The sequence below is a fragment of the Desarmillaria tabescens genome, assembly GCF_030435595.1.
Source record: "Desarmillaria tabescens strain CCBAS 213 chromosome Unknown EV420scaffold_44, whole genome shotgun sequence".
Lineage (NCBI taxonomy): Eukaryota > Fungi > Basidiomycota > Agaricomycetes > Agaricales > Physalacriaceae > Desarmillaria > Desarmillaria tabescens.
The window spans coordinates 137845-156639 of NW_026848343.1; the positions used below are offsets into that span (position 1 = coordinate 137845).

Sequence of the window (18795 nt, forward strand, 5' to 3'; positions counted from 1 at the left end):
TGTCTCTTGGCGCCGGAAGGCCTGAAGCATTGGTCCCTTGGGGAATTGCGGAAAGTTGGTAAATCCGTCCGGAACGTCGCGCTCGGGATCCGGAGTACTGGCGAATTCTGAAGGAAAGGGGTTTGTGTTCCATGACCTTAAAGCTGGTGATTGTAACGATTGACTTGTCCAAGGGGCCGCGGTTCATTCTTGGAACTCACGACAACTGTTGATGGTTGAGTTCCACCTCTGTCTGGATGACCACGATTCATGTGGAGGGAAGGGCCTGTGCGGTGTTTATCTATGCGAAAGAGATGAGAGTGAAGGCCGTATGTGGTCGACCAACAAGCCGAGGAAGTTGTTCCTGCGCTACCAAGGGCGTCACGTCGTTCATTCGTCCAGTGCCGGATGAGTGACGTCTCAGCTTCTGTCGAGGCTGGTGTGCTCGCTATCCCTATCTATCAAGGGAGGTAGTTGGACGTATCGTAATGGAAGGTGTAACGTGGTCGGAGTTGAAATTTATGAACATGTCGCCATCTATTGGGATATCCGACGTTTGAGAATAAAGCAATGAGAATGTTATCCTCTTGAACATTCTAATAACACAACATTGCACGTACAATACTTCCGGAAGCACAGCATTTCTTTAGATCAACTCATCCTTCTCAAGGAGGATCAACTTGTGCTTCCTAGGACGATGTTTCGCTCTGGGTAACGATGACTGTAGTCGTTTAAATTCTCGACTATAGAAGAGACTGGCAAGACACCCCGACCCTACAGGTGGGGAATGTTAGACTGACACTGACCCGACTAGGTGGAAGTACGTATCAAGTACCGTACTGTCACGGTGCCGTCCCTCGGAAGCCATCCATAAATGCCGATTGATATCCCAGGATCCAAGCCACGTCTCATGTAAGAGCGTGATGTAATGGAAATGTCGGACACCACGGCGTATCGTCTCACGACATGACCCCAGTGATATACTAGTGGTAAAGAAGTGTGGAGGGACACCAACGTCGCGCAATTTGGACAACGAACGTAACCAGGCCTGCCCGCTCCCCGGCCACCAGAAGCCGCGGTTCTTCATGGAGATGTGCATACGCAGTTGTGAAGGTTGTTGGGACAGCAGGAACCGGTCGTAGCGAGCCCGAATGGGAATCCCACGAAGCGGCGATATTTTCGGTACGATTGTATCCCAGTCAGAACCAATCCAGACGATTTGGAAAGATATATGTTCGACATGTTTGAACAAAGCCTGGAAGCTGCGCATATTGGGTAGATGAACGAGATAGCGATAGGCCCCTTTTGCTGCTGTTTCCCTGGCTTCATTTTCAACTCGGAGGTCGACGAAGCAGGTAATGGTACGGGTAAGTCGGGGGATAGAGTCACGGTAGATGATGGATTTTGGGGCCTGGGATATGTCGCATAGATAGTCCAGAAATGCGAGGTTGGTGATGTACATATCCTGAGAAGCGATAGGAGCATAAACAGCTTTCCAGGTTCGGTTGATCTGGGGACAAGTGGTCATGAACGCTTGTCGGATGAAGGACGTCATTTCAGAGTGCCATACTTCGTGTACAATTATCTCTATAAGCTCTGGAGGAAACGTAGTCATAGTGAAAGAACAAGCTGAGAGTGATCCGGGAGCACGGGCCGTGAATTCACAATGTCGAGATGAACCAAAAGATGTGCATCTGACCCCCGACATCTCAGACTGAAGTCCAACTAGAACGGGTGATGTTTCAACATGTGCTTGCTTTTTTCTTTTACAGCTGACACTATTGTTGGCGAAAACTTAGTCGAGCGCTTTCACAGCAGAGGCTAGTACATTGTAGCTCGATGCTGACGAGGTGACTTTGTGTCGTCGTTTGAATGTTCACTGAAATGCAGATGCAAATGCTATCAGCGGAGTCCATGAACAGATAAGCCCCAAAGGCAAAAGGTAGCGCAAAGACACTTATAATGACTTCTAACGAAAGATCAGACTAAGCCGACAACACGAGTGAAAAAAAACAAGAAACCGTAATCCATGCAAATGAAAGGACTCGCATGCCAATTTTTTCTTCTTTTGAGAATGGGTACCGCTGCCGTGGGGTCCTGGCTCAAGGCAAGCGAGTCTTCACACTGATCAAGACGGCGAAACACCTCCGCTGTTCGAAACATTCAGCAATGATAGAATAGAGTAAATCATGTTTATTATGAGACGCATGAATGTATGTCTTAAAACTAAGAAAGAAGCCACGAAAGTAATAAAGGCTACGTTCAACTCTATACAGACGATAATCGGAGAGACGCTGTGGGTCCGTAGGTACTTCAAAACGAGGCACTATGGCAGGGTCTCTGGGATGTGTTGATGTTCCACGGACGTAACAGGTTCCTGCTTGGAATACGAGCGAGGATCCTTGACTTGGTCTGTGGGATGAAGGAGAGGAGAAGAAAAAAGGTGAATTTATTGATTGAGGCGGTCGTTGAAAAAAAAAAAACTTCGTCGGTGAGGAAGATATACAGCTGCTTGGTCATCGTTCTCACGCTCAATGCCGAGCTCCGGCTGAACTCTTCCATCCTCTCTCGCGTGGGTGACAGAAAACCAGTGAAATTGCTCTCGTTCGGATGTTACCATTACGGCTATTTCTGATGATGCATATTAGATGGAGGAGCCTGTTGTCCTTGGTGATCCTGGGGCAGTTGACGTGGAAGATCCAGACAGAGGAGGAGGGACTCCCCAGAGCTCCGCTCCCGTGCGATTATTTCGACATGATAGGTGGGACGAGTACAGGAGGGTAAGGGTAAAAAATATCTCTCTTCTCCAATCTTCATTGCGCTTTTCCTAGGCTATGTGCGCTCATGGTAGGACGCCTAGGTATGTCCGTTGACGAAGCAATATCATGTTATGCAAGCCTTTCCAAAAAGGTCTTTGGGAATCCCAAACGCGGAGTACACCATGATGGAAGGTTCAAGGCTACCAGATTTGAAAAGATTTGAAATCTATCGTCGTGAGCAGGACGCCTAGGGGGGCTGAGACTGATCGATGCAAGCTTTATCTGCGTTAAGGACGCCAATAACATGCAGGAGCCCGTCTTGTTCGTGTTCCGCACCTACAGGCATCGACACGCCATCGCACATCAAGACGGCCTGCCGATTTGGAAGGCCGCCCGCGCAACGACCGCCGCACCTACAGTCTTCAAACGGATCTACATCGGGCGGGAGAACATGGAGCAGCCGTGCATCGACGGCGGGGCGGGCCAGAACAAACCCGCGAGGTTCCTATTGGAAGAAGCCAACTGGATCTTCCCCGATCGGCCGGTGGGGTGCCTCGTCAGTATGGGAACGAAACAACCCCAGGCGAGGTATCTCAATCCCAGAGGGTGTTCCCGCTGGAAGTTGTGCAGGCGCTGAGGGGGATCACGACGGATTGCGAGACGGAGGCGGAGAGGCTCGAGAGAGCGTTTAGGAGTCGACCGGGGGTGTATTTTAGGTTTAATGTTGCGCAGGACTTGCAGGGTGTGGAGTTGTCGGAGTGGGATCGGTTGGGTGCGGTGCGTTCGCATACGGAGCAGTATTTAGCTACGATGGTGGTGGACCAGAAATTGGAAGGAGCGGTTAATGTCCTTCGAGGGGGGAGGGTTTTGTAGGATTGGTATGGATTTAGAATTATCACAAGGGTTGCGAAGCGCGATAAATTGAAACTGGTAAGTAGGTTTTCCGGGTCCGGGGTATTGATCAAATACGGACGGCAAATAGTATGTGAGAACAGACGCATCAACGAGTTTTGGAAATCCAAGTACATCTCCATAATGAACTTTGAACATTCGGAATTCACGGGGCAGTCTCTTCACGTTGTGTATTTCTTCGAGCCTCGAGGCTTGATCTGTTTCTCAATCGGACATTCGGCCGATAATCAAACATCCCTTCAATCACATCGGGCGGGAGAACATGTACAGGGCCAGAACAACCCCACCAGGTAGAGTCTTCCGGTCACGGAGGAGGAGACGGGGGTGTACCTTAGGTTCAACGAGAAATTAGTCAAGGAGGGAGGCCTAGTGTGACGCTATATCAAACTCGGCCTTTCCTGGGACTTTAATATTTAATCTTCAAGCTTCAACGTTGTCAACGAATCAACGTTAACATTCAACTCCCGCGCGCACGAAGTAGATGCAGAACACGCAGCTGACGTGAAAAAATACACTGCGACGAACGATTTCCTTGTCCCCACATGCAAGAACTTGCCATACGTTCTCTGCACCGTTACAACATCTACCTCCCACTCCCCTGCCATCCAGACCCCAAATTCCTGACTCCTCCACGCCAAGAGGCCGAAACCTGCTCCCTCGCCACATCCGTAATCTTACTCAACCCCTTAAAAGGTAACGAAAAATCATCCTGAACTCCCTCCCCCTCGCGGGAGAGAACGTTGCAGAACGACATATATTCAGGCTGGTCAGTGGTTATGCCAAAGCAAAAACTTTGTGGCAAGTGGTGCGGGCGAACTGGTAAACTTTCCCTAACCGTTGAAAATCACAGCTTCTTCGTGGCCCGTGGGTAGCTTTCTTAACTTTTTTTTGCCACGAATTCTCTCCTGCCAATGGGAGGGTTCCCAATGTTTGAATCTTCATTCACTGCAACACTTGTGTGAGTGGCGGTATTCTTGGACAAGACGGATGCGAGTAAAAGAGGTGTCCAAGTCGATGCCGGACTCTGAAGCTCGTTTTCCGGGGTACGCTACGAAATCGAGTGCCAGTTCTGTATATTCCTACGATAAACTTTTAGAAACAAAGAGTTTAGACGTTTGAACATTCGGAAGTCCCGTCCGTCCCAGCGCCTTCACGTTATGTATTTCTTCAACCCACGAGGCTACAATTTAATCTCTTGTGGCGCGTTCGAATTCATGATCTGTCAACTCTTCCCCCCGGCCGGGCCTTTGTGCGCTCGTCCATCGGACGGTTAGCCGATACCATCGAACACGTTCCCTTCAATGAGTCGCGTAATGTTAATGAATCTGATGACGCGCCTCTCACGTTCTGTTTCCGAAGCTACTTACTTATCTGTAAACTCAAACTCTAACCAGTAGGATGCCCGCCCGAGTACCGATCGTGATTCGTGATTTCGTTTTATTTCCTACTCGCTTCTTTGTGGCGAAGGTCCGTCCTTCTTACCTAGGCTAGAGGTTTGAAACTCCGGTTCTGTACATGTCCTCCCTCCCCTCCCCTCCCCTCCTTCCGTTGTACGAAGAAAAAATCCGCCGACTTGACTTCCATACGTACTATGTACGTAGGTACAATTTAACACACACACACACATCGCTTCCTTGTCCCAAGCAACATGTATACGTTAGAACAACACGACCCTGCCATCAAAAACTACACGGGAATAGAACGGAGCGTCCAAAGTGCGATTCCTTCTCAGCCCGGACACAATAAAACCATTCTGACATCCATGTGAAAGCTTCTCCAAGCGCCACCTCCTGGGGAGAGGCGCAATCCTTGGTCCAGAATTCGTCTCTAGAACATGCAGGGTTCGAGACGGCTTTCAATATTATATACAACTCTCTCATTGAAAACATGGTATGCGCCGCCACCATGAGAACAAAAAGATATACAAAATATACAGGAAGCTACATTTGAGCCAAGTAAGTATATCGCATACAGTAGATGTACCTCGTACTTAATCGAGGTAAGTAATAGAAGACAAGTGGTGAGGGCAACTAATGTAGATGGTGATGGGGGGAAGGGAAATATGATAGATAGATAGCGACGATGACAACAAGGACGAGACGAGCATACGGGGACCGAGAACCGAAATAAGTGCGTGTATGACGGTTGAAGATGGAGGTCGCATCTATTGGCAGGGAGAGACAGAGGGTATTCGGATTAATGAGAGTGGTCCTCCCTGGATGCGCGGAAACATAGCTAGTCGCCCCAACTTGCACCGCCGGAATGTCTATATTTTGAGCTTTTTCGATTTTTTGGGCAGGGAATTACTTTTGTCGAGTGTCGGCCGTACGATAATGTACATGGAGTCGTAGGGGGCATGCCCGCCGTGGTCAAGGATCGACCCTGCAAGTGCGGAATTGAAGGTCGTGCGAGCAGTGGCGATGAGGCTGGTTGCGGGGCTATCGTTGGTTGTTGGAACTTGGTGAGGCGGCGAAAGTGGGAGGGAGGAAGGTCAGTATCGGATGAGAAAGCTGGGAAAAAAGGAGAGAAAAAGAATGAAGAATATACTAGTAAAGCAAGTAATGTGAGAAATAAGGTACTGGAACACGGCAACAGAAACAATAAAGAGAGATTCATGCGTTGAGGAGGGATAGTGAAAACAAATAGGTATGTATAGGTTAATACTTTTTAATCCGACAAATCGACCGACCACACAAAGGCTCCAAGTCGACGTGGACAACACAAAGAATGACTGGACAACTCTGCTGAGTCCTTAGAAACAGCGATCAACCCGACATGGCAACATCCATCCCGACCGTAGACGCAGGCGGATAGAGCACGGCAGCATACTGCTGTGGCTGTTGGATCATCATCCCTTGTTGCTGAAACTGCTGCTGTTGTGCATACTGTGCGCGCTGGTGTTCTGCAAATCGTTGCTGGTACGCGATTTGGGTCTGGAACTGGTTGGCCTGCGACGGCGGGGCGTACTGCTGTGTATGGTTAGGTTGTCCCATACCAACAGCAGGCACCGGAGTCCCGGTACGACTTAGACTACCCGAACGGCTGCCCGGGGCACTGCCACCAACACGTATCTTCCTCCCTTCCCTGTCACCTCTGACGGCACTAGCCTCGCGACTGTTACTCGCGCTGCTGCTGCCTCCGTTATTGCCCAGACACTCGTGGACCCCACTGGCCAATAACGCCAATCCTACAGCCCCGTGCTCACCCGAGTGTTGATAGTGGTATCGCAACCCATTCATGTTCTTGTACCTCCTCTGGCAATCACCAACACCGCATGCGAAAGGCCTCAGACGTCGTTCAGCCTCTCGCTCCACTTCGCGCATCTCCGCATCGGAAATTTGTAGATCAGGATAGGGAGATGTAGGAGTTGATGGATTTGACGGGAGTGGTGTAGAAGGCTGGGAAGCATCGGATGATTCAGGATATCCGCCGGCTGCCGCTGCCGCCGCTCTGTCTCGGCGTTTACGCTCCAAAAGTGCCTGGACGTGTTCAAGGTCTTTTGGAGGTGCGAAATTGCAACTACCGTGAGTCATATGGTATTTTAGACCTGATAGATTTCAAAAGACATAAATGGACTGCCTGAATGAGCCTGAAAGGGTGACGTACCATTAGCTTGCTTATAACTCTTGTTGCAATTCGGCTTGGGACACTTGAAGGGCTTCGATAATAGCAACGACGTAGCAGGTCTCGTCACAGAAGATGACAGCCGCAAAGCATTGGGGTCCTTGGATACAACAGGGGCCGAAGGAACCCCAGCGCTAACCGAACCACTTGTAGCAGGAGACGTAGGCGACGTACCACCATTAGCCGAAGACTGTTGTGCCTGACTATGGGGTGAGGGAACGCGACTTGTGCTTGGTGTACTCTCTGGTGTAGCCGAATTGGAAAAGAGAAGAGCAGGCGGAACGCATTCCTCAACAGCTCCAGCTAGACTGCTGCTGCTACTGTTGTGGGTACGATGGGCATCAAGCATGCTGGAACTATATGTGTCTATACTGTCCATATTTGAACCCGGCATTCCAACGAATGATTCGCCGTATCGACCGTAATTAAACGCTTCCACAAGGGGACTGTGAGTACCGTGCGTGTGTTGCGCATGAGCAGCCGTCAAGTTAAGGTTCAGCTGAGGCCGAGTCTGATGGTGGATGGGACTGGGAGGGACAGGCGTATTGGCATTGGCAAGGGAAGAAGGCGTGGTAGATATAGCACTTGATGAGGAACGGCGAATCAGGGTCTTGGTGTCGAAGGCGGCAACGGATTGATGTGCACCGGAATTAGGTGATGGGGGCTGCGAAACATACGGTGAGTGAGGGAGGTGCTGGGTCTGCAGTTGGTTCTGAACCTGGACTTGCGACTTGTCCAAGTAGTATGCAGGCTGCTGACTAGGAATACCAGGCGAAGGATAGGCAGACAAAGGCGTCGTTATCGGGGTGTCCGGGGGCGTGGGAGCCCCAGATGAAGGCGACGATCTCAAACTTGGTGCTCCGGACGACGGGGGTCCCTCCAAATCCATCTCGTCGGGGTCAAAGGCGACGCCGTAGGACTGAGCAGAGTGCTGCTGCTGCTGCTGTTGCTGCATCTGCTGACCCTGGGCGTGGCCAGGCGACGAGAGTGTCGAAACAACCTGAGGATTGAAAGGAATTTGAAGCTGAGCTTGCGCCTGAGGAGCTGTAGGATCAATAACAACGACGTGGACTTCTTCAAAGTGCTCAAGCAGAGCGTGCAGGTCGTTCAAGTGTAGACCACAGCAGCTGTAGTCTCGACACTGCAGAAGGGCCCGTCAGATAGGTTAGACACTTGACGACCAATGAAGAACTTACAAATTCACTTTCGCGGTCGAGAGCGCTAAGCGCGTTCCGTACGTCGGAATCGAGCGACGGTTTCTGTCTGTGAGATACGGAGTGTCAGCGGTAACCAACATGGAACCAAGGCGTTCACATACTCCGGAGACCCAATAAAGTGCTCCATAGGACTCCCTTGGAACCGCACACCCAGCCCAAAGGACGTCGAGCGCCATGATATAGGCGAGCCGAGGAAATGTCTGGTGTAGGAAGCTGGGTTGAACGAGCCGTTGCCATTGGACCCCGTGTACGAGCCTGAAGACATAATGTAGTCGGCATTGTTGGAATTAGAGATATGATTACGGGGGCTGCTGCGAGACGGGAGAGCGATTGGCTGGGTAGACATGGTGGCTATAGGTGCTATAAGATATTATGGATACAGATATACAAAGACTGGAGGGAGAAGCAGAACGACGAGAGGGACAGCGAGAACGACGGGGACGACGCGGGGGACGACGACGGCGGCAGCGACAACAGAGGGAAGGAATGATGAGGGGACGACGGAGTGGTAAGATCCCTCGAGTATTTAGCTCTCCATTGGCTAATCGCATTGTCCTTGTTTGCAGCCCTTCCTGAAACCTTCGGTCCGAATCACTGCCGAACTTGCCGAATCCGGATGCTAACCCGTGCACAGCCATTGCGTTTACGACCCCGGTACACACAGACCCCGATCCCTTGTTGTAAGCTTGGTCGGTGAAGACGTACATCTGTCGGTAAGCACTGTACAGCTCTGCTAGGTGAACTAGGATCCCACTTTTTGGATTCTTGGTATAAAGGACACAGCATACTTATTTGGAATTCTTGTTACCATCCCCATCGGCCAGCTTCTCTCTATTGCTCTTCCAGCGGTCTGGTACCCAAAGAAGTCTTCGAACCATAATCTGTCTCTCGCGACTCTCTTTGCTCCCTTTTCTATCTCGACCTTCTCTGGCTCTCTCCATCTGTCTTTCTCATCAATTCGTCAGAGCAAAATACAAATAGCTTCACCACGTGAACCGTTGAAACCGCAGCCTTTGCGGACTTTCCTCTCTTGGCTTACGTTTCGCAACATGTCCATCGTCGATCTCGCCAGCGAACTGCTTCTCTCCAGGGTCCCTCTATTCTAGACCTTGCACATTCTTTCTGTCTCTGAATCCTCCACCGTCGATGAGCGGCCACGCCCTCTACACGCTCCTCTATTTCTCCCCTCCGTCTGCCACGAGTACAATCACTTCCTGATGGATCAACCACACCATCTTGTCGTTCTCTATATCCTCTTTCGGTCCCGGAAATCAGCGTCATACCTAGGCCAAACGGAAGAGAGCCCATTAACGTCAGTAGTGATCTCGCCGCCGACCTGGTAGCGTCTATCTATGTACTACTTTTGTTGTCCGTAGCAATCAATTCGTAGACGCCACCTTCTCAGGTTAAATTCAACGCAATAACTATCCCTTGATGTCTTGGGGTTTCCCTGCATACCATAGGTCCCGGCTGGAATCTATCATTAATTTTGGGCTTTCATCCTACTGCTACCTTGGCCTATCTGTGCGATGTTACCACTAATGCTAGTATCAATCCGAATATGTGGTACAACTGCGGATGAGCAGATGTAAGCTTCCTGCAATGTCAGTTCTTTCCCCACAATTGACCCCGTCCGGTAATTGTCCAGAAGGCCATAGCGCGATGATTGTATTACGCGTCTGTAGCGCTCATCCGTTTTCGATGTATGCGTATTCTGCTGAACGACTGCTTTCGTTCACTCAACTGGACCGTAGCGTGACTGCTCCCTTCTCTGCGAGTCCCACATGCGCGTTGAGGGGGGCTATGAATATCTACCTAATCTACGTCTCCCAGTTGTTCCAGGTCGACAGTCTGCTTCTTCGAGGCTTGCATATGAGTTCTATCACAACGATTCACATGTTGCACCGGATGTTCCGCCGATGTTCATTCGTAATTCCAATTGTGCGTCGGTTTGCGGCGATTTACATGCCTTTACAATGTAATACCCAGGAACTATAGACAGCTAAATGCGCTTGTGCAGTCTTTAGATAAGAAGCACCAGCGATTCGGGACAAAATGGCCGACCCTGGGGACTTTCATCACTCTGATTGGCGGTCGCATGGTATATATATATTGCTGTTACACACGCGTAAGAACTTCTGTGTTCGGTCTCGTGCCCAAGACAAGCCACTGAACGCGTCTCAAGCAATTACATATATCACTTCGCCAGTCAATCCGCGCATTCGTATGACAACCCCAACTCAATACAACTTACTACGTCACTAACCATATCGTCGGGGCCCGTTCGTTTCCCTGAGCCATCATTCTATTATACCTACCACCTCTGGTGCGCACCGGCCACCGCACAACTCAAATCATCCTAGTCAAATTCAAATCCACGTATGTAACAAGCATTGAGACTTATGAACTCGTTCTTGATCCTTCAGTATCGGGAGGAGGTTGGATTCGACGACACTCGGGTTCGACAACTCTCTTCCTTCCGTGGCGTTATGGTACAACGCTACAACATACCTCCATAGGGCTTGAGCATATGCATCACCTCCGAGTCGAACCGCTTACCAGAACTTATCCGAATGTCAAAAGTCCGAGATCGCTTATTGGCAACGCGCTACGGGCTTGATATCATATTGCTGGTGTCCTTCACACGCCGGCGTTCCATCTCTGCGTACCACCACGGATTTTCTATTTGGAACACCACCGCTGCTTGGATCCGAGCTACCTGTGATAGCGAATACCGCCGTTTTCCTTCTAAGTCTCCACGGCCCCATTGGTAATCACGACAACGTCAAGTAACCTATTGATTAACTTTTCTAGGATTTCAGCATTTATGTGCATCAGCATCGTAACAATGTCATGTGGCTGCCAGCGTAAACTCATGGATTTACGGCTAAGCTGTATCGAGCTGATTTGCGGTCAAAGGTCTGGAGTACGGTGAGGACCACGACGTCAATGATATGGGTCCATGATGTGCACATGAAGGCGCACACTTCATGCGCTGTGGCTGTTGAAGAAGTAAGCTTTTAAGTGTGGCGCAGACTAAAAATGAACGTCCTCCATACTATGAGTAGACATTCTAGTTCTCTCTCTTCATTAACTGGGATAGATCAGTCGGAGTCCGATTGAATGTATGGCATTCTAATGCCACGGACGTATCCGCCATCTGATCATCACTGTCACGGATTCTGCCACGTACCGTCAGAGCACGCGGTAACTGCAAGAGATTGAACTTACCTTAACGTCTTCATACTTCTTGATACATAGTCTGAATAATTAGATGATGAACCACAGAACCATATGAGTTTCAGCTGACTGAAGTGATGGTGGCAGCGTGAGCGGAACCTCCGCACATACGCTTACTCGGGGTATCGCATTCCCAACGGCACCGACAACTATGTAGTGTACGGCCGGCTCTTGCAGTTGATGTTAGTCGGAAGTACGGAGATATTCACCATCGTGTTGTATTTTTCTCACAAAGCAAGACAGGAAGGATGTACTGAGCACTTGGGAAGGGCACCAATCAGAGAGGGAAGGCACAAGAAAGAAGACTCTCACAGGTGCGTTCATGACACTTGTCCAAATGTTCTTGTCTTCTTTTCTATGGCTGCGACCTTCGTTAGCGAAGTTATATCGATCCAATCGATCATGATCGTACATAGATTCAACGGACAGGACAACGTTACGACCTTGTCTAAGGGTATAAAGCGCCTAAGACGGAGGGCACCCTGGCAGTTTCGGAGACAGTAACTTCGTATGAAGGAGGGAGATCCGGGTTCACGAAGTAACTCTTCATTAAACCTTGGAACCCTTTGGAAGAAGCGATGCTCATGAGAAAGCTTGGCCTTCAAAGGCACTGGGCTTTGTCAATCTAGCTTTGCTCCCATCAGGTTATAACAAGAATTGCTGCTGCGATCGCCGTACCGCGCTAGAATCCAGGATTGTGAGAGCATCATCACAATACTGAATGAAGTAGAAAAACAGCATCTCTTTATATAGCAAGCTGAAGGGACTCAAGAACAAGGAGAGTGACATTGTAGGTAACAGAGTCGCAGGGGCCAAACATAGAGTTATGTCAAGGGTTGAAGGTCCACGGTAACTTACTGCAGGACGAACCAAAAAAGCAAGGTTAGACCGGTAATGTGGTGTTTGTGCGGAAACGCACCTGACTGCAAGCCTGTATGATTATGCTCTCCGAGAAAATAGGTTATGAACGTGCCAAGTTTTTGTTGTTTGCCATACTGTATGCTTCAGCTACCTTAGCAACGATGGAAACCGCAAAAAGAGGATCAGGGAACTGGTATGTCCAAAAACGGAGTACGACATCTGCACAATATCCGATAAAATTAAGAAGAGTCTACTTTTCTACACAACAGAATACGTATCGGCAGTGACTGTCGAGTCGACTGAATATACCACATCCTCACCCGAAATCTTGGAAACACTTGCAACAGAAACCCCCGCCAGGCTACCCTCACCAATGAACCTGACATGGACAGGGAAGAAGGCGCCTGTGTCATCGCCCCCAACAGTAAAGATCATCGACCCGGTCTTCGTATCATCTGAGCCAGAGATGAGGGGAATAGACCACGCCAGAGAGTGAGATGAGGGCTCCAGCGACCACTCGCCGGAGTGTGATGAGACGGTAGGATATGAACCATCACTAAAAAAGCGGCTGTTCAACAAAACGCTCACTAGCAACGTGGGAAAAACCTTACGGAAGGGGAATCGAAATGACCACATCGTACAGCGAGACGTTTTCATTTTCGAGATCATACTCGATACTAACTTCGCATGTTCCATCATTGTTCGGTGAGGGCCAGCAGTTGACTGAAGGAGGCGTAAAATGAATACAAATAGCACATGCCATGCAAAGAGAAGAACATACTAGATAGAGGGACGTTGCTCTCGTCGGTACCTGCATATCTCCACTTGAGCACACCAATGCTCTGGTGCAAGGGGAAAGCCCTGCTGGAATCCTTCAACGCGACCACACGCTCCTGTTGTCCCGGAGAAAACTTGAGGACATTAGGATGGTGCTTGAACTGCAGATGATGCCCGCCAAAGTCCGTCTGTGGGTTCGCCAACAAAATTTTGATATGGGAAAACTCGGCGTCGGAAATTTGAAGGTTCATATCGCCTTTGAGCTCCATAGACTGTACGCCTCCATCACGATGCAACGCAAGAGTGAGCTGTTCTTTGATAACGATATGAACACTATACTAACGTCAACACCGACTGCAAAGATAAAGATCAGAATAAACGCACCTCTCAGCCTCCACTTCCGGCAGGCTCCCCCTCCCAGCACTTTGGTGGGCAGACTCAGAGGATACTGTAGGTGTCGATGGCGCAGATACCTCAGGCGTAGGCGGTGCCAGAACCTCACCGCCCAGTGCGTCAAGTAGCTCGGCCTGTTTCGTCTTTTTGCTACCGAGTTTCATACCAGAGCTCTTGAATGCCGGCACGCGCGACGAAATCGGTGCAGGAGACGAGGTTGTAATTCTTGACGGTGTAGTCTCCGAGACCTCGAATCTTGGCACCTGAGAGTACCCAGTGGACCCACCACCGAGATACGCGTTCATACCACCGGTAGAAGCTGCACGACGTTGCTGCTCACGGCGTTGCATTTCAAGCTGCTTGGCACGTCTCTTGAGCTCTTCCTTGGCTTCCGCCTCTTTGTTCTGGTATGGAAAGATAACCACGATGAGCCAGGAAAGGATTTCGGCGTACGCACCCTAGCAATGATCTCCTGTATCTTCTCTTCGTGACTTTCCATCTCCAGCACACTCCGGACTTGCATGAGGTTGACATTCTCCTTGTATCCCAAGCTCACTATCTCGTCAAATGCACCCAGGATATCAAAAGCCTTGATGAGGATCTCCCTCTCATCGGCCGTCCTGCATAAATCCGACACCACTCGAGCAAAGAGGTGCAGCGTCTCGATATCTTGTAAAATATTGGAGGCTTTGTTTGTGATGAGAAGTATGTACAGGTCCTCGAGCGGCTGGTAGACATAACGGACTTCGGAGGTTTCGACGGTGGTGTGCTGCGTATTTGTGGGTATGAGTTTTGGGAACGAGGCGAGGAGAGATTCGATTCGGGCTCGCGTCATGTCACGGAATTGGCGGGAGACGACGGCTGGAAAGGTATAAATGCGAAACCAGGATGTGATGGTGCTAAGCGCATACCTTTACCGCCTTTTGTGCATATTGAGGCTGCTAGGACGACCTATTGCAGAGTGAGAGATGCCCAAGAATGCTGAGGACGTTCGTACCATTTCTTCAGCAGGGTAACAATGGATTCCCTACTGTGAATACCAAGAATTCGGGGCGGTGGTGACGGTATAAGTAAAGACGTGTCCGATCACGCTTAGGGTTAGGGCTAAAAACAAGTTGGGGGTTTCCCTCGATGGATGAATTCACACATCGCACGATACATTACAAAGGCCTTATCGACTATACGCTATATGCTATTTCTTCTATGTGTAGATTTTTAAAGCGGAGCAGCGGCAGGAGCTACGCGGTGGAACAAGAACAGACTAAATCACCAATCTGAATATTCTTTTCAATGACCGTCAAGACCATCGTTTTCCGAAAGCGAGGCTGTAATAGCAGAACTTGAAGCCAAAAGAGAAAAGAGATACATACATTAAGCAGCTTAAACACGGCGCCATTGATCCCGGAAAAGCAAAAGGACCGACAGCTTTGCTTGGACTTTGGAATCATGAAGTACAACATATCGATTTGAGAGTGTGAATAAAATATTTCTAAAACGTGAACATCTACCGGGGGACAGTCTATACTGCGGGCTTCTGATTGATCACTTCTTGAGAATCAGAACCGGATGCCGTAGGACTTGTCAATTCCTCAGCTGATTCATAATTCGTTCCCTCACTCGAAGACTGCCGTTTCAAATCAACAGGGACGGCCGATTCAAGCGTATCCTTATCGTCATTTGAACCGCTGAGAAGTCCTTCCTCAAGGGCGATGTCATCATTTGAAGTATGGCAAACCTGCTTGCACTTCCTCTTCGTAACCTATAAACAGACAAGATCAAATCTCTACGCAGGAGGAGAAGAAACAAAAGACGCACAGCAACGTATAAAGCAGAAGAAAGGATAATGATGGTCCCCAACACAGAAAGCACCTGCGGTGTAGAATGAAAGAATATCCTCTCTGCGAACGATGCAAAGATAATCTGGGTAGGTTGTGAGATAAAAAAAAAACATGAACCCAAGACAAAAGCAGTTATACCTGTGTATAGATGGCTATCGTACCACGCCCCGCTGTCTCTCGTTGGAGTCCCATGGTCAAGGCAACCTGTCGGACGTCAGTTAATGTAAATGCTGCATAACGAAAAATCATCCGACCTGCGCAAAGAAACCCAGAAAACCTATCACGGCCAGCAACGCTCCCCATGAGAGTCGAGTGGGGATGACCACCGGCGCGCGCATTAATATCATACTGGAGAGAGAATGTATCAGAGTGCATGCCTGTTCGTGAGATTGAACGGCCTACCCAATAGACCCGACGATGACACTTTGGGCGGAAAATGATGCCAAGGCGTGTAGAGGATGGGCACGTTTACCGATTGCACATAAGGATGTATCTGTGCCTTCAGCTTAACCAATACTGAACAGAGCGACATTTATTGTACTCACAAGCGCCCGTGGAGCCTAGTACCCCAATAAGGGCGACACTAAATTTTGTATTAGTCATGGCAAACTGTTAATGATAGCAGAGTTCCTCATACCCTACAGCTATGAGTCTCTCATGAGATGTTACGACTGTTTGCAGCTCTTCTGATAAGGGTACCCCTTCACTGATGGGACCCAGATCGGAGTCTTCTCCCAAGTGCCCGAAAATGAAGGTCGGCCTCGCAATGAGAACAACGCCAACCAAGCTGCTTACTGAATAGTAAATTAAGTTTAGTAACCGATGGTATGTCATAAGAACAAAACGCACATCCTGCTAAGGCTTCTCGGTAGTTATACTTTTCCTTTAGGAATATGGCTCCGGATATCCCAGTGCAAAAAGGAGCGAGGAACGACAAGACTGTAACATCTGAGAGCGAGAGGTATTTCAGACAGAAATATGTGCCAAACAGCCCAAAGAAACTGGAATCGTGTCTGTTAGAGGGATACGCTTCTTTTGAAATAACAGGTACTATACCCGGAAAACCCCCGGAAGACGAGTAATAGTCGTACTCCTTTTGGCCCAAGAAATGGATCGTTCACACCTGCAGAGATCCTTTGGAGATGGCTATAGATATTTTCTAGAGTGTGTATAAAATCGCGCCTTACATATAACCAACGCTGCAGAGGTAGGTTATCGCCTGTCAAAATCTCGTCACAAAAATCGAGAAATGAGAGGGCGTGGAACGGACCATTCGGACGACGATCAGCTGTGGGATGATATTTAGATTCAGGAATTTTGAAGTTGTATTGCGCCTACCTCAAAAGTTCCTACAGGTGGATCTATTCCATTCAACGTTTTCACCGCAACATTGACGCCCGAGAGAAGAAGCTGCGACAAGGTCACAAGTAGAAGGCCAAGATTATCACGCGTAATCTTCTGTGCTTTTTCGACTACACGGCACCATCTGGATTTAGGGTAGTCCACTGCCAAGCTATCGCGTGGCCCGTTTAGCAGGATATAGCCGTCGTTTGAACTTGAGGTTGTCATCATGCGAAGAAAAAAATGGGGCCCAACCCCGTCGAATCGGACGAGCCGCTCAATCTGTGATAGATCCGCACAGACGACTGTACAGGCGAGAGTTGTGCGATAACATTAACAGCCTCATCATGATTGTGGGGTGCAACCCGGCACTTCGGCAGATCGGCTTTTCTGACGGACCTTAATATTGAGCACATCGGGATTTTCGGCCGCAGTCTTTATCGTTCTTACACTCAACTATTCGTCTGGATCGTTGAAGCTGTGGTTAGCTGAAAGCACACAGCGGGAAGTGAACTGTTGGTGCGCTCTTGAGGCATATTGCCGCAGAAACACCACATTGCAGATCTAACTCCGCCCTTCTTAGTTCATCATGATCCATTGAAATTTAAGTTTTCATGGACCTCCAACCCAGACTCTAACTCTTGATTCAGCGTCTGTCGCGTCTGCGACCTTTGCCTACAAATTATCTTCATATCCTTGGGAGTCCGACCAGTGTTGTACGGTCACCCGACCTTGAGCCGAGGTCAAGGTCGCCGGTCACGCAAATGACCTTGACTCTGTGGTTGTGAAGCCAAATATGACACTTATTTGTCTTGTATTATGCGTCGTGAATGGTTTCGTATGAGGAATTTTTTCAGTGTTGACGACTGTGGGCCTACAGTGTCGGCCAATTTTAGTGGCCTAGTACATGCTTCTAGGTCGTCGTTCGCTACCACGGCACCAGCGTCCCATCAAACTGGAAAAATTTTGCGCTATCCTCTCTCTTTAATCCTTCCACGACACGCACGATTCCCTTTGCACTGTCTTTCGGTTCCATTCCTCCATTTCCTACAAGGTTGCCCATGTCAGTTGCGACCCATCCCGGATTCACCGGCACCACAATGAATCCTTCCTTTTCCAACTCATTATGGTACTGCACTGCTAGCATATTGCACCCCGCCTTGGTGACGGTGTATGGCCCCATCAGACCAAACGAGTTGCCAATCTGAGTGTGCATCGACCCGGCCCGGGAGGATATGAAAACAATCTTTTTGTCTCTGCCTCTTCTGAGCGCCGGGATGAAGGCGGATACGACTCGGTGTGGACCGACGACGTTCGTGGAGAGGTACTCGGATAGGGTATCTGTGGAAGTGGATAAGAGTCTTCCAGGTGTACCCATGGCAGCGTTGACGATGATCATATCGAGGACCTGGACGAGAGGGTGCTGCGCTGCCTTAGCAATTGAATCATCGGAGGAAATGTCGACGTCGGTGAGGGTATCGATGCCTTCGAGAGGAATGGAGCCGCGCACGGTGGCAATGACGGTGGTCGAGGGGTGGTTTTGGAGCTCTTCGACAATGGCCAAGCCTAATCCTCGTGATGCGCCTACGACTAGGACTTTGGGCATGACAGGTGTGCAGAGTAAGGTGTTTTTAAGCTTTGGGGTGCATGATACTAATATATACAAGGTGCTACGGATATGTGCCTCGTTTGGACGGCGGGCAGATCTTTCGAGTTCAATTCATGCTAAAGAAGGCTGCAAATCGATACCGAACGTATAATTCTGGTGCGAATTTTTGTACCTGTATAGAGTGAAAGTCAGCATGCCGTAGCTCCCATTGACCCCATCCCAAACTAATATGAATCCTGCCACTT

General features: G+C 49.3%; 7 protein-coding genes across 7 annotated transcripts; 2 read left to right on the top strand and 5 right to left on the bottom strand.

Annotated features, from left to right (window-relative positions):
• Nucleotides 1-654: 654 nt before the first annotated feature.
• Nucleotides 655-1613, bottom strand: EV420DRAFT_1751153 (uncharacterized protein; the record flags this gene model as incomplete). The annotated part of the gene is made up of 2 exons (XM_060480357.1): nucleotides 815-1613; nucleotides 655-753 (listed from the first exon to the last, which is right to left on the bottom strand). The coding sequence occupies exons 1-2, from the start codon at nucleotides 1592-1594 to the stop codon at nucleotides 655-657; spliced, it is 879 nt and encodes a 292-aa protein (XP_060326123.1). The 5' UTR covers nucleotides 1595-1613.
• A 1725-nt stretch (nucleotides 1614-3338) lies between these two features.
• EV420DRAFT_1276233 (uncharacterized protein) lies at nucleotides 3339-3611 on the top strand (the record flags this gene model as incomplete). The annotated part of the gene is made up of 1 exon (XM_060467946.1): nucleotides 3339-3611. A coding segment is annotated over one exon (273 nt), but the record flags the coding sequence as incomplete, so codon positions are not given.
• A 1687-nt stretch (nucleotides 3612-5298) lies between these two features.
• Nucleotides 5299-6273, top strand: EV420DRAFT_1483772 (uncharacterized protein; the record flags this gene model as incomplete). The annotated part of the gene is made up of 5 exons (XM_060470011.1): nucleotides 5299-5365; nucleotides 5422-5540; nucleotides 5587-5605; nucleotides 5724-5914; nucleotides 5950-6273. 5 exons carry the CDS (start codon nucleotides 5299-5301, stop codon nucleotides 6271-6273), a joined length of 720 nt encoding a protein of 239 aa, XP_060326125.1.
• Nucleotides 6274-6349: 76 nt separating this feature from the next.
• Nucleotides 6350-9022, bottom strand: EV420DRAFT_873045 (uncharacterized protein). The gene is made up of 5 exons (XM_060483820.1): nucleotides 8795-9022; nucleotides 8593-8746; nucleotides 8471-8537; nucleotides 7257-8415; nucleotides 6350-7197 (listed from the first exon to the last, which is right to left on the bottom strand). The coding sequence occupies exons 1-5, from the start codon at nucleotides 8835-8837 to the stop codon at nucleotides 6416-6418; spliced, it is 2205 nt and encodes a 734-aa protein (XP_060326126.1). The 5' UTR covers nucleotides 8838-9022; the 3' UTR covers nucleotides 6350-6415.
• Nucleotides 9023-12471: 3449 nt separating this feature from the next.
• Nucleotides 12472-14856, bottom strand: EV420DRAFT_873063 (uncharacterized protein). Its single transcript, XM_060483821.1, has 8 exons — nucleotides 14760-14856; nucleotides 14674-14713; nucleotides 14220-14623; nucleotides 13754-14166; nucleotides 13374-13702; nucleotides 13204-13315; nucleotides 12651-13148; nucleotides 12472-12588 (listed from the first exon to the last, which is right to left on the bottom strand). Exons 1-7 carry the CDS (start codon nucleotides 14760-14762, stop codon nucleotides 12851-12853), a joined length of 1599 nt encoding a protein of 532 aa, XP_060326127.1. The 5' UTR covers nucleotides 14763-14856; the 3' UTR covers nucleotides 12472-12588; nucleotides 12651-12850.
• A 49-nt stretch (nucleotides 14857-14905) lies between these two features.
• On the bottom strand, nucleotides 14906-17307 carry EV420DRAFT_1568641 (uncharacterized protein). The gene is made up of 12 exons (XM_060474177.1): nucleotides 16939-17307; nucleotides 16871-16888; nucleotides 16788-16819; nucleotides 16657-16734; nucleotides 16450-16601; nucleotides 16238-16394; nucleotides 16146-16183; nucleotides 16003-16093; nucleotides 15855-15948; nucleotides 15739-15804; nucleotides 15578-15682; nucleotides 14906-15521 (listed from the first exon to the last, which is right to left on the bottom strand). The coding sequence occupies exons 1-12, from the start codon at nucleotides 17170-17172 to the stop codon at nucleotides 15282-15284; spliced, it is 1305 nt and encodes a 434-aa protein (XP_060326128.1). The 5' UTR covers nucleotides 17173-17307; the 3' UTR covers nucleotides 14906-15281.
• Nucleotides 17308-17869: 562 nt separating this feature from the next.
• Nucleotides 17870-18547, bottom strand: EV420DRAFT_1647734 (uncharacterized protein; the record flags this gene model as incomplete). Its single annotated transcript, XM_060478071.1, has 1 exon — nucleotides 17870-18547. One exon carries the CDS (start codon nucleotides 18545-18547, stop codon nucleotides 17870-17872), a length of 678 nt encoding a protein of 225 aa, XP_060326129.1.
• Nucleotides 18548-18795: the final 248 nt, after the last annotated feature.

Excerpts from the sequence above, each read along its gene's own strand:
- EV420DRAFT_873045 (XM_060483820.1), bottom strand. The coding sequence starts at position 8,837 with ATGTCTACCCAGCCAATCGCTCTCCCGTCTCGCAGCAGCCCCC. Across the intron at positions 8,747-8,794 it reads CCCGTCTCGCAGCAGCCCCC|GCTCGTACACGGGGTCCAAT; the intron begins GTAATCATATCT and ends TTATGTCTTCAG. Across the intron at positions 8,538-8,592 it reads CACTTTATTGGGTCTCCGGA|ACAGAAACCGTCGCTCGATT; the intron begins GTATGTGAACGC and ends CGTATCTCACAG.
- EV420DRAFT_1568641 (XM_060474177.1), bottom strand. The coding sequence starts at position 17,172 with ATGATGACAACCTCAAGTTCAAACGACGGCTATATCCTGCTAAACGGG. Across the intron at positions 16,395-16,449 it reads CCGAGAAGCCTTAGCAGGAT|TAAGCAGCTTGGTTGGCGTT; the intron begins GTGCGTTTTGTT and ends TTTACTATTCAG. Across the intron at positions 16,094-16,145 it reads ACTAGGCTCCACGGGCGCTT|ATACATCCTTATGTGCAATC; the intron begins GTGAGTACAATA and ends CTGAAGGCACAG.
- EV420DRAFT_873063 (XM_060483821.1), bottom strand. Across the intron at positions 14,167-14,219 it reads TACAGGAGATCATTGCTAGG|AACAAAGAGGCGGAAGCCAA; the intron begins GTGCGTACGCCG and ends TTTCCATACCAG. Across the intron at positions 13,703-13,753 it reads CCGGAAGTGGAGGCTGAGAG|TGTTCATATCGTTATCAAAG; the intron begins GTGCGTTTATTC and ends ACGTTAGTATAG.